Source organism: Ochotona princeps, chromosome 2, assembly GCF_030435755.1.
Source record: "Ochotona princeps isolate mOchPri1 chromosome 2, mOchPri1.hap1, whole genome shotgun sequence".
Taxonomy (NCBI): Eukaryota; Metazoa; Chordata; class Mammalia; order Lagomorpha; family Ochotonidae; genus Ochotona; species Ochotona princeps.
The window spans coordinates 37,459,430-37,479,765 of NC_080833.1; the positions used below are offsets into that span (position 1 = coordinate 37,459,430).

General features: G+C 45.0%; 1 protein-coding gene across 1 annotated transcript in view; it reads left to right on the forward strand.

Moving 5' to 3' along the window:
• The first annotated feature begins 7,481 nt into the window (after positions 1 to 7,481).
• The window catches only part of CMPK1 (cytidine/uridine monophosphate kinase 1), a 30,473-nt gene continuing 17,618 nt past the window's right edge, over positions 7,482 to 20,336 (forward strand). The window contains exon 1 of the mRNA XM_004598491.3: positions 7,482 to 7,731. Within this exon, the coding sequence (XP_004598548.2) occupies positions 7,564 to 7,731 (168 nt within the window). The 5' untranslated portion in view covers positions 7,482 to 7,563. The remainder of the gene's footprint in view (positions 7,732 to 20,336) is intronic.

Below are 20,336 nucleotides of genomic sequence, written 5' to 3' on the forward strand. Positions count from 1 at the left end.
AGAAGCGGTCGTCTTAGGAACAGTTCCAAACCCTTTAGTGGAACGGACGGCACAGAGTGGAAGAGGTCTTACAATTTATTTCCGAAAAAGCAGTTTCTCCTCGCAAAAACAATTTTTTGGCACGTTCTCCTTCCCGTTGAGCGAAAAGAACATGACAGATTTGCAAACCATTTATATTCTCCATAATACGTGTAGTATAATCTGTGGTATCCCAATGCTATAGATTTTGTAAACTAATTGATGAGATTAATATTTGTATCATAACTTACACGTATTTCCACTGTTAGGGCTGTGTTGTGTCTTACTTTAACAGCCAAAATAAATAGGTGCTATTCCTGTTTCCAGAGCTGTTTGTGCAGTCAGTTTGCTGGAGATTTCACTCTAAAAACTAGTTTTCTGAGCGACTTGGATAGATCTCAGAGCCTGAATGCATTTCTAGGCTATCTGCGCAGACTAATGATCTATGCTTTGGTTTGTTTTCTTATCAACATCCTTTGGCAAGAGTAAACACCTTGCCTTGAGAACCTGGGTCACTAGTCCTGGGGTGGGCGCCAGCCAGCCATGGCTGCCTGGGGCACTGGCATCCCCAGAGGTGCCAGTTCAGACTCTAGGCTGCTCCATTTCCAAACCAGTTCCTTGCTAATGTGCCTGGGAAAGTAGCAAAAGGTACCCCAAGTCCTTGGATCCCTGAACATACGTGGGAGTCCCAGAAGAATCCCTTGGCTCCCAGCTTGGACCCGTACAGCTCTGACAGTGGTGGCCATCTGGCGAGTAAAGCAGAAGATGAAAGATCTTGCTCCTTCCTGTCTTTCCCTCATTCTCTGTAATTCTGCCTTTCAAATAAAAAGCAATCTGAAAGAAAAAGAAAGAAAGAAAGCCTTCAGGGTGGAGTTTATTACATGGTTTGGGGATGCCTACATTCCTTATCTGAACACATGAGATGGAGTCCCCGATCCTCTTCCAATTCTAGCTTCTTAGGTGCATCCTAGAGAGCAGCAAGTGATGACTGAAATACTTGAGTCAGTACTACCCACGTAAAAAATCCTGATTGGATTCAGGACTCCTGACTTTGGACTCAACCAGCCGCTAGGCCATTGGGGAATGAGCCAGTGAATTAAAACTCTTCCTCTGCCTACCTCTGCCCATCTACCTTGCAAAGAAATAGAAATATTTAAAATTTACTTTTATTTTTAAATATTATTTGAAAGCCCGAGAGAGAGAGAGAGAGAGAGAGAGAGAGAGAGAGAGAGAGAGGGAGATGGCCTCAGTAGAGAGAGCCCTCGATGAAGCAAGGAGTCAGGGGCTCCTTCTTGGTCTCCCACATGGGTGGCAGGGGATGAAGCACTTGGGACATCATCCACCTCTTTTGCCTGGACATGAACAAGGCACTGCAGAAAATGGTTTTACCTCCTATGCCACAACACCATCCTCCCAAAATTATTTTTTAAAAGAACACCACCTGAGACTGGCAGGTGACATAGCAGGCTCATCCTCCACCTGCAGTGCCACCATCCCATATGTGCACCAGTTCAGGTTCTGGCTGCCCCACTTCTTGAGCCACTTCTCTGCTTATGGCCTGGGACGGCATTGGAGGATGACTCAAGTCCTTGGATCTCTGCACCCATGTAGAAGACCAGGAAAAAAAAACTCCTGGCTCCTGGCTTCAGATGGGTTCATCTCTGAACATTTTGACCATTTGGGGAGTGAACCATTGGATGAAAGCTCTCTCTGTGTGTCTCTCCTTCCCTCTGTAATTCTACCTTTCAAAACTATGCCCCACCCCAGGAACTCCCTTGTTGCTTTTTCCCATGCAAAGTCACATGGAGAAGGACGCTATCAACCAGGAAATTGTCCCTCATGAGGCATTAAATCCCCCAGCCTCTAGAACAATGAGAAGCACATTTCTGTTCTGGTAAGCCTCCCAATCTATGGTATTCTGTTTCAGTGACCCATATGTACAAGTAAACACACACATCATTATTTTTCCTTATTCTCTCTCAATCCCTGTCCACATGATACATTTTTTACGATCAAACTAAGTAAATGTTCAATGTTAGAAACCCTGATGGTGCCTTTTAACAGGTGGGTTGTGGCCATGAAAGAGCCATTGTTACCACCAGGAACAAGGAAGTTGGAATCAGCTATTTCTCCTTTTCCTGGTTCTGTTACTTATTGTAATAAGTTTTTTCAAACATCCAACTTGTCATTTCTCAATTTACATTTATTTCTGAACTAAGTTATACTAAGGTTTGTGTGTGTGTGTGTGTGTTTGATTCATTTTGTTTTTACTACAGATTTGATTCCATAGGTGTGAAGATCTGCACTTTTTAAAAAAGATTTATTTAATTTTTTTGTTGCAAGGTTAGATTTACAGAGGAAAGGAAAATAGAGAGAAAGATCTTCCATCCACTGGTTCATTCCCCAAATGGTCACAATGGGCGGAACTGAGCTGATCTGAAGCTAGGAGCCAGGAGCTCTTCTGGGTCTCCCACGCAAGTGCAAGGTCCCAAGGCCTTGGAGTGTCCTCGACTGCTTTCCCAGGCCACAAGCAGGGAGCTGGATGGGAAGTGGAGCTGCCGGGATTAGAACCGGCGCCCATATGGGATCCCAGGGCGTTCAAGGCGAGGACTTTAGCCGCTAGGCTATGCTGCCGGGCCCCCCAATAAATCATTTTAAAAAGAGCAAATCTTGGGCCCAGCACGATAGTCTAATAGTTGATGTCCTCACCTTGCATATGCCAGGATTTTGTATGGGTGCAAATTCATGTCCTGGCTGCTCTACGTTCCTTCAAGCTCCCTGCTTGTGGCCAGGGAAAGCAGTCGAGGACGGCCCAATGCATTGGGACCCTGCACCCGCATGGGAGATCTAGAAGAGGCTCCTGGTTCCTGACTTCGGATTGGCGCATTGGCCCATTGCGGCTCACTTGGGGAGTGAATCATCGGATGGAAGATCTTCCTCTCTGTCTCTCCTCCTCTCTGTATATCTGACTTTGTAATATAATTAATCTTAAAATGATTTATTAGGGCCTATTGCAGTGGCATTCCAGAATATTTTAGCAGAAAGCTGCATGAGAAGCAGAGCAGCCCAGAATGGAATAAGCACTCCATTAGAAGATGCGAGTGTCCCAGCTTAACTCACACTACCATAACAGCTTTAATTGTAAGAAATACATTTCAGAGGATCAGATCTGTCAATTTATGCAAATTATTTTTGGACACCTAAAGCTCTTGGGACAGAAAATTATAACAGCTTATTTTAAGTTAGGTTTACTTATTTTATTATTATTATTTTAAATTTATTTATTCTCTCTCTCTCTTTTTGCAAATTCAGATATGCAGAGAGGAGGAGAGACAGAGAGGAAGGTCTTCTATCTGATGATTCACTTCTCAAGTGACCGCAACGGCCAGAGCTGTGCCGAGCTGAAGCCAGGAGCCAGGAGCTTCATCTGGGTCTCCCATGCAGGTGCAGGGTCCCAAGGCTTTGGGCTGTCCTTGATTGCTTTCCCAGACCACAAGCAGGGAGCTGGATGGGAAGTGGGGCTGCCAGAATTAGAACCGGTGCCCATATGGCATTCTAGTACACTCAAAATGAGGATTTTAGCTGCTAGGCCATGCCGCCAGGCCCTACTCATTTTATTTTTTAAAAACCTGGGGGCCTGGCATGGTAGCCTAGCAGCTAATGTCCTTCCTTTGCATGCACCGGGATCCTATATGGATGTCAGTCTGTGTTCAATTGCTCCCACTCCCCATCCAGCTCCATGCTTGTGGCCTGGGAAAGCAATTGCAGATGGTCCAAGGCCTTGGGACCCTGTACCCATGTGGGAAACTTGGAGGAAGCTCCAGGGTCCTGGCTTCAGATTGGCTCAGCTCCAGCGGCTGTGGTCACTTAGGGCATGAATCAGCAGACAGAAGATCTTTCTGTCTGTCTCTGTCTGTGGATCTGATTTTCCAATAAAAAATGAATAAATCTTTAAAAAAACCCACTTGGATTAATTGGAATGAAGGCTGTAATTGCATACAGTAGTAAATCTTTAAAACTATGTGTCTGAGTACTTCCTCCCAACAATGGGATCAAATCTTCAGTAAAACAGAAATAAAAGAAACATTTGTATATCTTAGCCCAGAAGTGTAAACTGATGTGAAACTGATTTCACAAATAGGGAATTTTAACTACAACCAGCCTACCTATACTTGCATTTTTATTTATTTATTTAGGTCAAGGTCATTCTCTTCCAAGGCTTCTGCTAATCTTGTAAATTTGATGAGCAAAGATGATGTAACATCAGCTAATGCTTCGCTTTACGGGTCTGCCCTCAGTTCTGCAGTATGCCACTAAGCTACTAGGCTCATCCTACAAAGCCACTCCCAAGACTAAGTACATTGCTTTTTGTTGTTGTTTTTAAAAGATTTTTTTTGAAAGGCAGATTTTTACATAGGGAAGGAGAGACACAAAGGAAGAGATTCTCCATGTGCTGGTATACTCCCCAAGTGGCTGCAAGGGATGACACTGAACTGATTCGAAGCTGGGCTCCAGGAGCTTCCTTCTGGTCTCTCACGTGGATGAGGGGCCCAAGTACCCAAGCCATCCTCTGCTGCTTTCCCAGCCCACAAGCAGGGAGCAGGATCAGAAGTGGAACAGTCAGAGTAGAATCAGTGCTCATATGGGATGCTGGTGGAGGATTAGCTTATTGAGACACCACAATATCACTGATACATAGATTTTAATGTATGTATTTTTCAACTTGAGATAGTATGACAGACACAGAGATTACCCACACACTCCCATGTGCTGTTTCATTTTTTAGGTCAGTGGCTCTATCAGGGGTCACCCACACGTGTAACAGTGAACTTGAGCTGATTTTCAAGGTGCACCTAATCAGGAAACTGGAATGGAAAGCAGAGCTGGAACTCAAATCCAGGTTCTCCACTATAAGACGCAGGTGTCCCAAGCAGCAACTTACCACTGCCTTACCAAATGCGTGTAGACTTTAAAATTAGAAAGTGCATTTACTACCACACTCTGCAATGGGTTAAGCATCCCTTAAGGAAACAAATCACACAATTTACTTAAGTTTATTCATGTGAAATGCAGAAAAAGAGAGTGGGGGAGATCTTGCATCTGCTAGTTCAGTCTCCAGATGCCTACAACAGTCAGGGGAGGGCCAGGGCGAAGCCAGGACCCAGGAGCTTCATTCTAATCTCCCAGATGGATGCAGGGGCCTTAACACTTAGATCATCCTCTGTTCCCTTCCCAGGCCATCAGTGAGGAGCTGAATTGGAAGTGTAACAGCCAGGACCAGAATCAGTGCCAACACGATGCCAATGCCACAGACACATGCAGTACCATGGTGCTGACCTCTAAGTGTGATGTCTTTTACCAGTTCTATTTTACATGGATTGGTGCCACATGGCAATTTGGTGTAAAAAGAAAGGTCAAAACCTCAACAATGTTGTGCAGCGGGTTAAGTCACTGCCTGGAACACCAGCGTCCCAAATGGGTGCTTTCTTGAGTCCCAGCTGATGTAGCTCTGATCTAACATCTTGGTAATGTGACCAGGAAAAGCAGCATAAGATGGGCCAAGCCTGGCTTAGCCATTTGTGGCCATTTGGGGAGTGATCTAGTAGACCAATGATTTCACTTTCCCCCTCTCTTCCTTTCAAATAAAAGGATTCTTAAAAAACAACAGCAAAAATTGATGTTGAGATCCTGAATTACTTGGCTTGTTTCCCATCTTGACTTTTCCAATGTGTTTGGCCACTGGGGTCTAGAGATGGGTCTAGGGGAAGGAAGGTCTTCTAGAGTTCCTGTGGTTATGAGTGGGTGGCAGAAAACCCCAAAACTTGACCCCCCAAATCTACTGCCTCCCAGGAAGCATAAACAGGAAGCTGATCAGAAGGCAACATACTGGGGCTTGAACTGGCATTTCAGGCATCACAAGTGGTGGCTTAACGTGCTATAGCAAAATACCATCCCCTTTCATTATTTTAAATCCAAGATCTCAAAAGCAAATGAGTTCTTTCGATATCCCAGAAGTTCTACCGATAGCATTAGACAAACGTTTTCCATCTTCAGAAATGTGTTTCCTACCTCTCTTTTAAACCATGATTTTAAGAATTATTTAAAAAATTATTTTTTGAAAATTGGAAAGTCAGATTTACAGAGAGAGAGAGAGAAAGACCTTCCATCTGCTGGTTGGTTCACTCCCCAAGTGGCTGCAATGAACAGAGTTCTTCCGGAGCCAGGAGCCTCTTCCAGGTCTCCCACGCAGGTGCAGGGTCCCAAGGGTTAGGGTTGTTCTCCACTGCTTTCCTAGGCCACAGGCAGGGAGCTGGAAAGGAAGCAGAGCAGCTGGGACATGAACAAGCACCCATATAGGATGCAGGCTAATGAAAGGGACGACTTTGGCTACTAGGCTACCACACTGGGCTCTATTTTTATTCTTATTTGAAAGGCAGAGTTACAGAGAGGACGGACACACACACACATATTCTGCCTGCTGGTTCACTCCTCAAATGGCTGCCACAGCCAGACATGAGCCAATCTAAAGCTAGGAGCGAGGTCTTCCACGCTGGTACAGTGGCATAAGGACTTGCACCATCCTTCACTGCTTTCCCAGGCCATAAGCAGGGACAGGATGGGATGTAGAGCAAGTGGGACACAAACTGGCACCCATATGGGATGCTTAGTCCACTACTTTATGGCGTTTCCTGTTTGACGTTCTACATCTTTCTAATTTGAAAGGTTCATGGAGTTTCAGCTTTTACAATCTTTTTCCCCCCTCCATCAGATTCTTTCCTAATGAAGCGACAGGAAAACAAGGTTATTTTAAAACGCTTTCCACTGCAATCAGAATAAAATCTCTTTCCTGAGGGCCTGAGCCATCATCTCCCAGGAGCACAACCGTCCCACCTCTTCACTGGCACAGCTCCCTGGCTTCACGAGCCTGTGTGGCGGGTCCTCCCTCCATTGCTCTAGCATACCACACCGTGGCAGGGTTTCTGGCTGTGCTGTTTTGTTTTTGGGACTCCCTAGCCTAGTCTGCCTGGGTTTGCTCTTCCTTGTCCTGACCTCCACTTAAATGTTGCGTCTTGAGTTCTCCGACTGCCATAACCGAATGCCTTTTCGTTAGCCAAGCGTTTACTTCCTTCACACTGCATGGCTGACGTGTATTATTCGCGTGTCTACTTGTTTAGTACACACAGGAAATGAAACAGCTTGGGAGCAGGGACGATGGACTTTGTTCTGCCCCGTAGCCCGTCCCGGGGCGTCCAGCACAGCCCGAGTTCGAAAGGCGAACGCTCGATTCCTGCCGCCCAAAGGCAGCAAGACGCCTTCTCTGACGTGAACGAGGGGGCGTGGCCTCGAGGGAGGCGCGGGCGCCGAGCGAGCGGCGGTAGGCCCCTCCCCTTCCGGCCTGGGCGCGGACGCTCGGCGGCGACGGCGGCGCGGCCGCGGCGGGCGCCGGCTCGGCCCGCCCCCTTCTCCCGCCACCTCCCCGCCCCGCCCCGCCCCTCGCCGCCACCGCGCCGGGCGCTGTCAGCTCCTCGAGCCGAGCAGCCGTGTATGCTGAGTGGCTGCCGCCGCCAGCTGCTGCACTTCCTGGGCCTAGGCTTTCCGCTGCGGACTCGCCGGCCTCTGCTCTCCCCTCCCCGCCTCATGAAGCCGCTGGTCGTGTTCGTCCTCGGCGGTCCCGGCGCTGGCAAGGGAACCCAGTGCGCCCGTATCGTCGAGGTGAGGCCCGCGGAGCTGACGGGCTCGCTTGGCCTGTCCCGCCGCGCCCCTCACGACTGCGGAACGGGGGACTACGAGCCCCGGCGGCCATCGCGCTGCCTCGTGGTAGTGGTCGAGTGGCCGTCGGCGCGTGGCATGCCGGGACTCGTAGTCCACATTCGCACGCCTCGGTGGATGGGTAGGGGGGAAACTGCTTGGGGTCGCTTTGTTTCAGCACCCCGCCTCCTTTATTAAATGTTGGGGGACCAGATTCATCTCTGGAGTGGGCTGGGAGAGCGGTCTTCGGAGGGCAGCCCCCGGGGCACTCCAGCGCAGAGAGGTCAGTGTTTCGCTGTGTACGTGGTGGGTGGAGGCAGCCGGAGCGCACATTGGGGTTAAAGGCTGTGTGTGCCTACAGCTGCCCCACAGGGAGCCCGGGTTTGCTTCTTCGCAGGCTCTCTCAGCGCCAAGTCCTCACCTGCCCTGGTTTTACCCCCGAGAAGAGTCCCAGCGAGCAGGACCGGAGCTGCTGACGGCTCTCTGGGGTCGGTGCGCGCCTGGCATTGGGCAGTGCAGGCCCTGCGGCGCAGCCTGGGTTGCTGTGGTCGAGGAACCCTAGGAGCCCAGTGTGAACCCTTGGCCCTGCTTGCCACTTACACTTTGTCCTTGGCGAGTCACTTCCTCTCTCCTTGCCTCAGTTGTCCCTCTTGTAAGAGGCTTTGTGTCGAAATCTGCTCAAGATGTACAACCACTCCAGTTTGAAAGTATCATTTGTTTTTCGCTTCAAGACGTGGCAAGGTTACCAGTGCAGTTTTTTCGGTAGTTTTCATTCTAGAGTGCCTCATGGGAGGTGAGCTGCAGAGATTCGGTGGGAGACAGGTTTCATGAAGGAGTTGGGGAATGTTTGCAACCTGCGGTGGCAGAGAACATCTTCAGAGTCCCCGAAGCTTTGTGGCTAACCCAGGTTTTTAACTTGGAGCTCCTCATGTAATCCCTCCTCTTCCAGGATCTGACCTCTGTTCTTGCAGTCAGCTGCTGCCCTCTCTTTTGTATTCCCTGAAGAGGATCCGGAAAAGATGGGATGCTTTCCAAAAGTCATTACTGATGGTTTTTATGAGGGAAAGTGCAATTAGTTCCACAGAATAATTCTCTTATTTTGTTGATTCTTTAAACTATCTAAAAGGCAAGTGGCAAGGGATGATTCCAAGTTTCTGTTTTAGGGATGAAATGACTCTTACTCATAAATGGCATGATAGAGGAAGGAGCGAGAACAAACAGATCCGGGTTCAAAGAGTTGTGCAAATAATTTTTTACTCTGTTTTAAACATCTTGATCTTATATCGGCTGCTTTAAAGTAACGTTTTTGAAAACTGGTTTATGGTTGATATTTGAACGTTTCTAAATATTTTGTTTCTGAATCATATGCTTTATTTAGTGTATATATATATATATATATTACTCCACTGCATTAAAATAATCATATAATCTGTAATTAATATTTTTCTCTGGTCAGTAATGGCTGATAATAAATTTTTAAAAGATTATTTTGTAGCGGGCCCAGCGGCGTGGCCTAGCGGCTAAAGTCCTCACCTTGAACGCCCTGGGATCCCATATGGGCGCCGGTTCTTATCCCGGCAGCTCCACTTCCCATCCAGCTCCCTGCTTGTGGCCTGGGAAAGCAGTTGAGGACGGCCCAATGCTTTGGGACCCTGCACCCGCGTGGGAGACCTGGAAGAGGTTCCAGGTTCCCGGCTTCGGATCGGGGTGCATCGGCCCGTTGCGGCTCACTTGGAGAGTGAATCATCGGATGGAAGATCTTCCTCTCTGTCTCTCCTCTCTGTATATCTGGCTGTAATAAAATGAATAAATCTTTAAAAAAAAAAAAGATTATTTTGTAGGGCCTGACACGGTGGCCTAGTGGCTAAAGTCCTCACCTTGCAGGAGCCGGGATCCCGTGTGGGTGTCGATTCTAATCCAGCTCCCTGCTTGTGGCCTGGGAAGGCAGTCGATGATGGCCCAAAGCCTTGGGATCCTGTGCCTGTATGGGAGACCTGGAGGAGGTTCCTGGCTCCTGGCTTGCGATGAGCTCAGCTTCTGCTGTTGTGGCCACTTGGGGAATGAATCATCAGAAGGAAGATCTTCCTCTCTGTCTCCTCTTCTCTTTGTATCTGACTTTGCAATAAAAATAAATCTTTAAAAAAACAGGATTATTTTGTAAATAATCTTTTGTTTGTAATTTTTGGAACAATTTTTTTTCTGTAGGGAGAAAGTAGTGTAACTCAATGTTTAATTTCCCCGATATCATGCCAAAGCTAATATAGTGACACAAGGTCTGAGTTTTAGATTTACTTTAGGAAAACTGAATTGATTTCTAACTCAGATTGTAAGATTACATCTTTGAGTCTGGATTACAGAATCCTATCAGATGGTAATATCAAAGAGGGGGAGAGGTTCTACCCTGCCATTGTTCACTGTGCAGACCATTAGGAAGAAAGCAAAGCTGTAGAATACCTCTCGAGTGTTCTGAACCAAGAAGGAAAGGGATGAGGTTTTGAGGTTGACTTTGCCTGTTCATTGGTATTCTTTTCCATTTTTTAATATTAATTTTCCAATTATTTCTAAATTGGTATCCTTTTGAGCTGATTTGTTTTTGAAACTTAGCCACTTTTCTAAATTGGCATACTTTTTTTTAAAGAAAAAAAAGATTTATTTTTTATTGGAAAGGCAGATTTACAGAGAGGAAAATCTTCTATCTGCTGGTTCTCTCTCCAAGTAGCCACAATGGTTGGAGCTGAGGCAATCTAAAGCCAGGAGCTTCTTCCAGGTCTCCCACACAGGTGCAGGGTCCCAAGGTTTTGGCCTGTCCTTGACTGCTTTCCCAGGCCACAAGCAGGGAGCTGGATGGGAAGTGGAGCAGCTGGGACATCAACTGGCACCCTCATGGGATCCTGGTGGTTGCGAAACAAGGATTTAGCCACTCTGCGCCAGGCCCTAAATCAGTATAATTTCTACCTGCTGAAAGTGACTATTGTGTAACAACTTCTAAAAAATTATGGAAATGCTGTGTTGTATTTTTTAAAAATTAATTTATTTTAAAGATTTATTGTTATTGTAACGTCATATGTAAAGAGGAGGAGAGACAGAGAGGAAAATCTTCCATCTGCTGATTCACTCCTCAAGGGACTGCTACTTCTGGAGCTAAGCCAATCTGAAGCCAGGAGCCAGAAGCTTCTTCCAAATCTCCCACACGGGTGCAGGGTCCCAAGAACTTGGACAATCCTTCACAGCTTTCCCAGGCTGTAATACTCAGTGAGCTGGATGAGAAATAGAGCAGCCAGGACTTGAACCAACATCTGTATAAAATGCCAGTGCTACAAGCTGAAGCTTGGTTAACCATGCCGTTGCCAGCCCATCACTTTTGAGTTTTTTAAATTCAGCTTAATTTTGCTGTTTTTGTCCTGGGAGAATTATGGCTTCATAACTAAAACTTTTCTTTGAAAATAACAGTGATGATTTTGCATGTGTTAGAAAAGATATTTAAACCTCTTCTCACTTAAAAGATTCTGAACATTTGGGAGCTGGTGCAGTGGCTCAACAGGCTGATCTTCCACTTGTAAGCACTGACATCCCATCTGGGTCCTGTTTCATGTCTCAGCTGCTTCCTCCGCTTCCCAGCCAGCTTATTGCTTAAGGCCTGGAAAAGCAATGGAAGATGGCCCAAAGCCTTGGGCATTTGCACCTACGTGGGGAACCCAGGCGAAGCTTCTGACTCCTGTTTTAGAGCCAGAAGCTCTAGTCATTGTGGCCATTTAGGAAGTGAACCAGTAGATGGAAGATCTTTCTTTCTTCTCTCTGTAACTTTGCCTTTCAAATAAAAATAAATACATCTTTTTTTTAATGAAGATTGAACATCTTGCTTTAACAAATTATGATAAAATTATATCCATGGCACTCAGAAAGCAGTTTTATTGTTTTTGTTGTCTTACTTCCTCCAGGGCCAGTAGGAGTACCATGCTTGCATAGCCAGCTGCTTACGATGCTTAGAAACTTTCAGAGGGTCCTGGCTTTATGCATGAAGAATTCAGAAGCTTTTTTTTTTTTAGAAGAAGTTTGTTTTTATGTAACTTTGTGTGTCCAGTGTTGAACATTATGCTTGTCACCAATGTGTGCTCACGAAGTACTGTGTGAAGGTTCTTCAGAAACTTTATGAAACACTAACTTTATTCTAACGCAAACTTTTTGAAGTTCATGCATAGTTTTTTCATAATGCTTCATGCTTTTTGGACACCCCCTTGTATTTATTACATTTCTTAACAAATAATCTGGTTGGTTGTATTTATTTGAGAGAGAGAGATAAGCAGTCTTGCATTTGCTGACTCACTGCTAATATCCACACTGGTTGGTGAAGACTGGGCAGTCTCAGTCCAGTCCAGGTCTCCTTTTAGGTGGTAGAAGCCCAGTTACATTAACTGTCACCATTGCCTCTCATGGTCTACAGTAGCGGAAGCCTGGAGTCAGGAGGAACTGGCTCTGATTCTCAGTCCAAATACTCTGATGTGATCTCCACTGCCCCTGGCCAGCAGCGTACTTAATGACTGTTTGGCGAGGGCTTTATCACAAGATGTAAACGTTCTTAAATTTGGTCCCCAGAGGGCGCCCAAGTAGCAGTTAACACGCAGTTTTCAGGGCCAGAAGTGTGTGGATGAGACCCATCTCTGTCTTCCCAGGATTCTCATATATTACTTCTGTTTACACTCTGAGTGAATATTCGTGATAACCAATCCCTCAGACACATAAGCACTGAGAAGAAGTGAGATAGGAAAGAAAAGTGTAGATGAAGATGAGGATTGTAGCGTTGTAGCCACTCTTTGGGATACCTGCGTCCCATGTCATAGTGCCTGGGTTCAAGTCTGCCTCTTGTGATGCAGCCTCCTGAGAGGCAACAGATGATAGGTCAGGTGTTAGAGCCTTGCCACCCTCAAGAGAGACTGGGATGAAGTTCCTGGGTCCTGGCTTTTGCCTGCTTCAGCTCCGGGTTTGGTGGGTGTTTGGGGGAGTGAGCTAGCAGACAGTTACCTGTTCCTCTGCCTTAATAGAGTTTAAGAATAGGCCTTTTGGATGCTGGACTCTGCCATTGTCCATGCCCACAATGATGGACACGTGACTGTTTATGAAGAACTATACTATAGCAATAACATAGGGAAACTCAGTGGGGGAGGAGGGGTCGTGGGGAGGGGAGAAAGGAAATCCCAGGGCCTATGAAACTTATTATAAAAAATAATAATAGCAATAATAATAATAATAAAAAGAAATGGAAGAAAAATAATAGTGTGATATTAAACCTTTTATTGTACATTAAAAAACGTGTTATCCCAAAAGTGGAAAGAAGAAAGGAGGGAGGGAAGGAAGAGAGAGACAGGGATAAAGAGAAGCATCACTATAACCTTAGTGCTGTATTTTTTTTTTTAAGATTTATTTAATTTTGTTGAAAAGGCAGATATACAGAGCGGCCACAACAGCCAGAGTTGTGCTGATCCAAAGCCAGGAGCCAGGAGCCTCTTCCGGGTCTCCCATACAGATGCAGGGTCCCAAGGCTTTGGCCCGTCCTTGACTGCTTTCCCAGGCCACAAGCAGGGAGCTGGATGGGAAGTGGGAGCAATTGGACACGAACCGGCATCCATATGGGATCCCAGGGCATGCAAAGGCGAGGACTTTAGCCACTAGGCTACTGCACCAGGCCCAGTGCTGTGTTCTTGAACTACATGAAATCCATTCTTGTTGTATAAGATTGTATAAACATGAGAATTGTGTTGCAGTAATTATCATACATTTGCTATGATCCCAGTAATTTAACATATTAATAAATTCCTTTTAAAAAAAAATAAGAATAGACTATAGTTGAAAAGTTTCACTACTTCCCATCCAGCTCCCTGCTTGTGGCCTGGGAAAACAATCAAGGATGGCCCAAAGCCTTCGGACCCTGCACCAGTGTGGGGAGACCTGGCAGAGGCTCCTGGTTTCAGATTGGTGCAGTTCCAGCTACTGCAGCCACTTGGGGAGTGAATCAGCGGGTGGAAGATCTTCTTCTCTGTATATCTGACTTTCCAATAAAAAGAAAAAAAATCTTTTAAAAAAGAATAGGCCTTTTTCTTTTGGTATGATAGCTTGTTGTGATAAGTGTGTTTTTTGTTTGTATTAAAGATTAAATAATTTGTGAAAAAGATGATCGGAGAGTCTTCGACTTTCTGAAGCGCCACTGTTTTGTGAAGAAGCCTTTAGCAGGAAATTTAAAAACATTTGGATTTAAACAATGTTAATGAAGAACTTGAAGGAGGGCAATCTTCAAATTATTTACTGTCTTTATTTTGAGAACTTTCTTCTTTTGCCTTTCCGTTTTAATCATTAAAATAATATTTGCCTGTTGGGGAAAGTTAATTTTTTTCCCCTTGGTTTCTGGTATTAATTGCTTCCCATCTTCAATATTCTTACAAACAAAAATATAGATACTTTTTAAATGTCCAAATGGGATTATTATTTTTTTTAATGGACGGTTCTGTCGGTATCCTTCCAGGGCTTTACCTATTATTAGCTTTCTTCTTCTTCTTATTATTATTATTATTAAGATTTATTTATTTTTATTACAAAGTCAGATATACAGAGAGGAGGAGAGACAGAGAGGAAGATCTTCCGTCCGATGATTCACTCCCCAAGTGAGCGCAACGGCTGGTGCTGTGCCGATCCGAAGCCGGGAACCATGGTCCCAAGGCTTTGGCCCGTCCTCGACTGCTTTCCCAGGCCACAAGCAGGGAGCTGGATGGGAAGTGGAGCTGCCAGGATTAGAACCGGCACCCATATGGGATCCCGGGGCGTTCAAGGCGAGGACTTTAGCCGCTAGGCCACGCCGCAGGTCCCAAGCTTTATAATTATTAGCTGCACACGTTTCTGTAACATGGTTATTACTATATTTTGGTGTCCCATCCCATATTGACACACATGTGGTTTCTAGAGACTAGTTTCGTTTTGTTTATTTATTTATTTATTTATTTTGGAAAGGCAGATATACAGAGAGGAGAGACAGAGAGGAAGATCTACGTCCGATGATTCACTCCCCAAGCGACCACAATGGTTGAAGCTGAGCCTATCCAAAACCAGGAGCACAGCTTTGGGCCATCCTCAACTGCAGTCCCAGGCCACAAGCAGGAAGCTGGTTGGAAAGTGGGGCGGCCAAGATTAGAACCAGCGCCCATATGGGATCCTGGCACGTTCAAGGCGAGGACCTTAACTGCTACTCTATCGTGCCGGGCCCAAGGCTAGTTTATTCTATTCTTACAAACTGTACCTCAGTAAACTTTCTTATACAACATTGCAGGTGCCTTTAGTTTGTGAGGAAGATTCCTGAAACAGGATTTCTGGGTCAGAGAGTGTGTGCATTTTTATTTATTTGTTTCTAAGATTTATTCATTTAGGGCCAGTACAGTGACTTAGAGGCTAAATCCTTGCCTTGCAAGCACCAGGATCCCATATAGGTGCTGGTTCATGTCTGGCAGTTTCATTTCCCATCTGGTTCCCTGTTTGTGGTCTGGGAAAGCAGTAGAAGATGAGCCAAGGCCTTGGAACCCTGCACCTGTGTGGGAGACCCAGAAGTAGCTCCTGGCTCCCACATGGGTGACAGGGCCTTAAGCAACCAGGTGATTTTTGCTGCTTTTTCCCAGACCTGGAGCTGGATCAGAACAGGAGCAGCCTGGACATACGCTAATGCGCATATGGGATGCTGGTGTTGCAGGGAGCAGCTTTGCCTGCTGTGCTGCATGCTGTTCTCTGCATGTATGTCCTGTAATGGGAAGGCTGAGGAGTCCCAGGATACACCTTATGTGAGCTGGAGAGCAGGGAATCTGGCAGTCTAATTCTGCGGAGTGTAAGTCCAGGGAACCTGGACTTCTGTCTGATGTCTGAGATCAAGAGAGGACAGAGGGCATCCCTTCAGAAGAGAGTGGATTCCGTCTCTGCAATTGTGTTCGGATGGCTCTCTGTGTGTCTGCTGTCAGGTGGGCGCATCTTTGTTTAGTCTTCTGATTCAAACGTCAGTCTCCTGAGGACAGACCTTCACAGACATGCCCACAAACAGTGTTTTACTGTCTCTGTGGACATCCCTTAATCCAGTCAGGTCGATGACTAAAATTAGCCCTTCTAAATGTTCACTGGGTAGTTATTATTTTAACTTTGGCAAATTTGTTAATTTTTGTAAAGTTTTCTGAGTGAATGCTTTAATTTTTTAAAGGTATCTGTAAATGTAAAATTATGTAATTTGCTGAATTTTTTTTTTTTTTTTTTTTTTTTTTAGAGAATGCTTCCCTATTTCTATCATTTGTTTGGGAAGCAGTTTTTGAGAGCCATGTACTATGACAGTTACTAAGATGAGTGAGGAACAGGGCCAACTGCCCGAAGTTTACAGCTTTGGGGCGATACCAAAGTGAACCTTTGACTGTAGGATGGAGTGAGTAAATCATGCGATGGAAATATGCCCAATACACCATGCAGGGAGCGACAGGTACGTTTCAGTGCGATAGGTCACAGAAGGCTTCCCAGGTGGGTGCTGTGTGTGAGTTCTAATTGAACCAGAGGAAAAGCAGCAGCTGGCACGGAGGGGGAGTGTCAAAACCTTAAAAAAACTTAAAACGTAGGTTTCAGTTCTGAGAAAAACCTAGCCAGTAGACCCGTAAGGGAGGCTGGCACAAGACACTTCCTGAATGTAAACTGTATGTGCCATATTTGTGGTGAGGATACATCTAGAAACTATTTATTTTAAATTATATATTTTTAAATTATCTTTATTGGAAAGTTGAAGCTGTCTGTTTAGACTGGAGGTAGATACACTTAATATAACTGCATGTAAAATATGAAAGAATTTTGAAAATCTGTGGCTTAACCATAAACTAGTTAAAAATGTTTGTATTTTAGTTTGGCTCTCTGGCTTAACCTGTCATCTTTTAGAATGATGTTGCTGCCTTTTGTCCCCTCTTATTCGGTCACATCGTGTTGAAGTGATCACTCATCCTTCAGATCTAAGCTTAATTTTTTTTTGAAAGATTTATTTATTTTATTACAAAGTCAGATATACAGAGAGGAGGAGAGACAGAGGGAAAGATCTTCCGTCCAATCATGCACTCCCCAAGTGAGCGCAATGGCCGGTGCGCACTGATCCGAAGCCGGGAACCAGGAATCTCTTCCAGGTCTCCCACGCGGGTGCAGGGTCCCAATGCATTGGGCCGTCCTCGACTGCTTTCCCAGGCCACAAGCAGGGAGCTGGATGGGAAGTGGAGCTGCTGGGATTAGAACTGGCACCCATATGGGATCCTGGGGCGTTCAAGGCGAGGACTTTAGCCGCTAGGCCACGCTGCTGGGCCCTAAGCTTTATTTTTAAAAAATATTTATTTTTATTGGAAAGTCAGAGTTACTGAGAGGAGAAACAGCAAGATCTCCTGTTTGCTGGTTTACTTCCCAAGTGGCAGCAATGGCTAGAGCTTTGCTGATCCAGAGCCAGGAGGCATGAGTCAGGAGCCAGGGGCTTCTTCTGGGTCTCCCACACTGGTGCAGGGTCCCAAGGCTTTGGGCTGTCCTCGACTGCTTTCCCAGGCCACAAGCAAGGAGCTGGATGGCAAGCGGGGCCACTGGGATTAGAACCGGCGCCCATATGGGATCTCGGTGGTTCAAGGCAAGGACTTTAGCTGCTAGGCTACCACACGAAGCCCAAATTATAAGCTTTCTAAGGGCATCAACCTTAGATTTTAAACATTGTCCTCATGTACTTAGTGCATTACTGCATAATATTTGGCCCAAGTTAATGCTCAATACATACTTGTTAAGCAGGTTTTGAAGGCACTTAGTCCTGGACTGCTGATTCTTGTTCAGTTACTTAAATATTTAGCTCTTTAGTCTACTCCACTGACAATTAGAGATGCTTACATATTTTGTAGGAAAATGATGGAATTAGTCAAGAAAACGTATGTAATAAGGTGTCTGGCACAGTGCCTAGTCTGTTTTAGGCACTTTTCATGTGTGTTGGCATCTTCCTGCTTGCCTGTTTTTATGCTCATCTATGGTTGTTGGTAGAAATGTCTTAAGCAGTGTTAAATATGTACTCTTGATTAGACATTCTTTTTAACTTTTTTTAATTTAAAGAGTTTATTCATTTTTTTATTGGAAAGTCAGATATACAGAGGGGAGGAGAGACAGAGAGGAAGATCTTCTGTCCAGTTCTTCACTCCCCAAGAGGCCGCAACGGCCGAAACTGAGCCGATCCGAAGCCAGGAGCCAGTAGCTAGGAGCTTCCTCCTGGTCTCCCACATTGTTGCAGGGTCCCAAGGCTTTGAGCCATCCTCGATTGCCTTCCCAGGCCACAATAGGGAGCTGGATAGGAAGCGGGCTCACCGGGATTAGAACCAGAGTCCATATGGGATCCCGGATGTTCAAAGCAAGGGCTTTAGCCACTAGGCCACCACAACGGCCGTGATTATACATTCTTCTGGTCACACTGAGGAAAAACTGAAAGGGACACAAAGAAGTTGCACCCCGTGATCTGTCAGATAGAAAAGCAGAATGTGCAGTTAAGACTGGAGTATGTGACTACCCAAGTCATTTAGCTTCTCTGTCTCAGTTTCCTCATTTGTAAGATGTGAGTAATATGCTGTAATATTGGGGGGGATCTTTAAAGTTAATGGAAAATAATATTATGAAATATTTACACATGAATCTCATTTATTGGTATTAAAATCTAAATTTCATTTTCCCATGAATTTTTAAAATGTCCTCATGAGGGTTTCTCTGAAAAAAAAAAAAAATCACCCCAATCAAGGTGAGATGTTTCAGGCCTGGTGGCGTGGCTTAGCGCCTAAAGTCCTCACCTTGAACCCACCAGGATCCCATGTGGGCGCTGGTTCTAATCCCGGCAGCTCCACTTCCCATCCAGCTCCCTGCTTGTGGCCTGGGAAAGGCAATCAAGGACGGCCCAAAGCCTTGGGAGTCTGCACCTGCGTGGGAGACCTGGAGGAAGTTCCTGGCTCCTGGCTTTGGATTGACGCAGCTCTGGCCGTTGCAGTCACTTGGGGAGTGAATCATCGGAAGGAAGATCTTCCTCTCTGTCTCTCCTCCTCTCTGTATATCTGACTTTGTAATAAAAAATAAATAAATCTTAAAAAATTATTTTAAAAAAGTTGAGATATTTCTATACTAAGTTTCTCTTAACTCAAAGTCCTTTATTAATCAGTTATTTCCTTTGTTTCCTTGAAGTTGATTTATACCAATTAGGTTAAAGTTTCAGTAACAATAATTGAGTCTTAACACTACATTCTGGTTAAGATGCTAATAGGAGATCTCCTAAAGTCACATAAGAGTACTTTATTTATTTATTTATTTTGAAAGATTTACAGAGAGCAGGAGAGAGAGAAAGAGAGATCATCTGTGCACTGTTTCACTCCCCAAATGGCTGTAGTGGCCTGAAGCCAGGAACCAGGAGCTTATTTTAATCTCCCACATGGGTGGCAGGGGCTCAAAAACTTGGGCCAGCATCTTCTACTTTCCCATGTGCATTAGCAGGGATCCGGATTGGAGGTGGAACATTTGGGACTTACCCGGTTCTGTGATGTGGGATACTGACCCCAGGAGTCCATTATTTTAGTGTTTGGCCTTCTGATCGAAATTCATAGCATTTTAGAGAAGTTGCTCTATTTGTGGGATTTTTAAACCAGGAGAGAGATTTAAGTGGGCCAGAGAGTAGTATTATTTGGATTCTGTTGGCCTAGTCACAATGATTTATTACCTTTGGTTAATACTATTAGCCCAATTATCGTATGAAAATGTATTTGCTCTCATGTTTGAGTTGTTTTAGCCTGACAAAACAAGTGCATTTTTACAGACTAAACATGTGATAGGAACCTTTATAACTTAATAGAGAGCAGGTGTGACTGACATACTGTTTGCTGACAGTTTTATGCTGCCTGGTGAGTAAAATTAACAAAACATCACTTCAGTAAAGGAAAAAGGACCAGTTGTTTCTATTCTCAGAAACTTACTTTGAGGGGCTGGGTCCTGTGAGACATGTTCCATGCCTGGTTTCTGTTAATGTTCCATGCATCAAATCCATTAGGTGGTTCCCTTCACCATTAGGATATATTCCATATCATAAGCAATTAAATATGCCACTTGGAGCCACACAAAAAGCTGCTTCCCTGCCCACTTCCTGTTTGAGCTTCTAGGATATGTTAGTCATTGATGTTTGCTACAGGAAACTAATATGCATTTAATCCACAAGAGTTTCCTTTAGAATTAAGTTTGGTTTTCATAAGTAGTACAAATTTTGATTTTACTAGTATGCATTGGGAATATAGAAGATACTGTATTGGGAACTGAATTAATGATTAAGTTCTCAAATAATCAATTTCTTTGCTGGTTAATCATCTAATGAGGCAAGTGCAAAGTGGAAATGACAGTGCTTCAGAAGTAGGGACGGGCCAGGAGAAAGCAGATGAAGCAAGGATAGCTGGCGAAGACAGGGTGGATCAAATGTGCTTGGCTTTTTGTGTGAATAACACTCCTCATCTCTTCCTGAGAGGATGTGGTAAGACCCCATC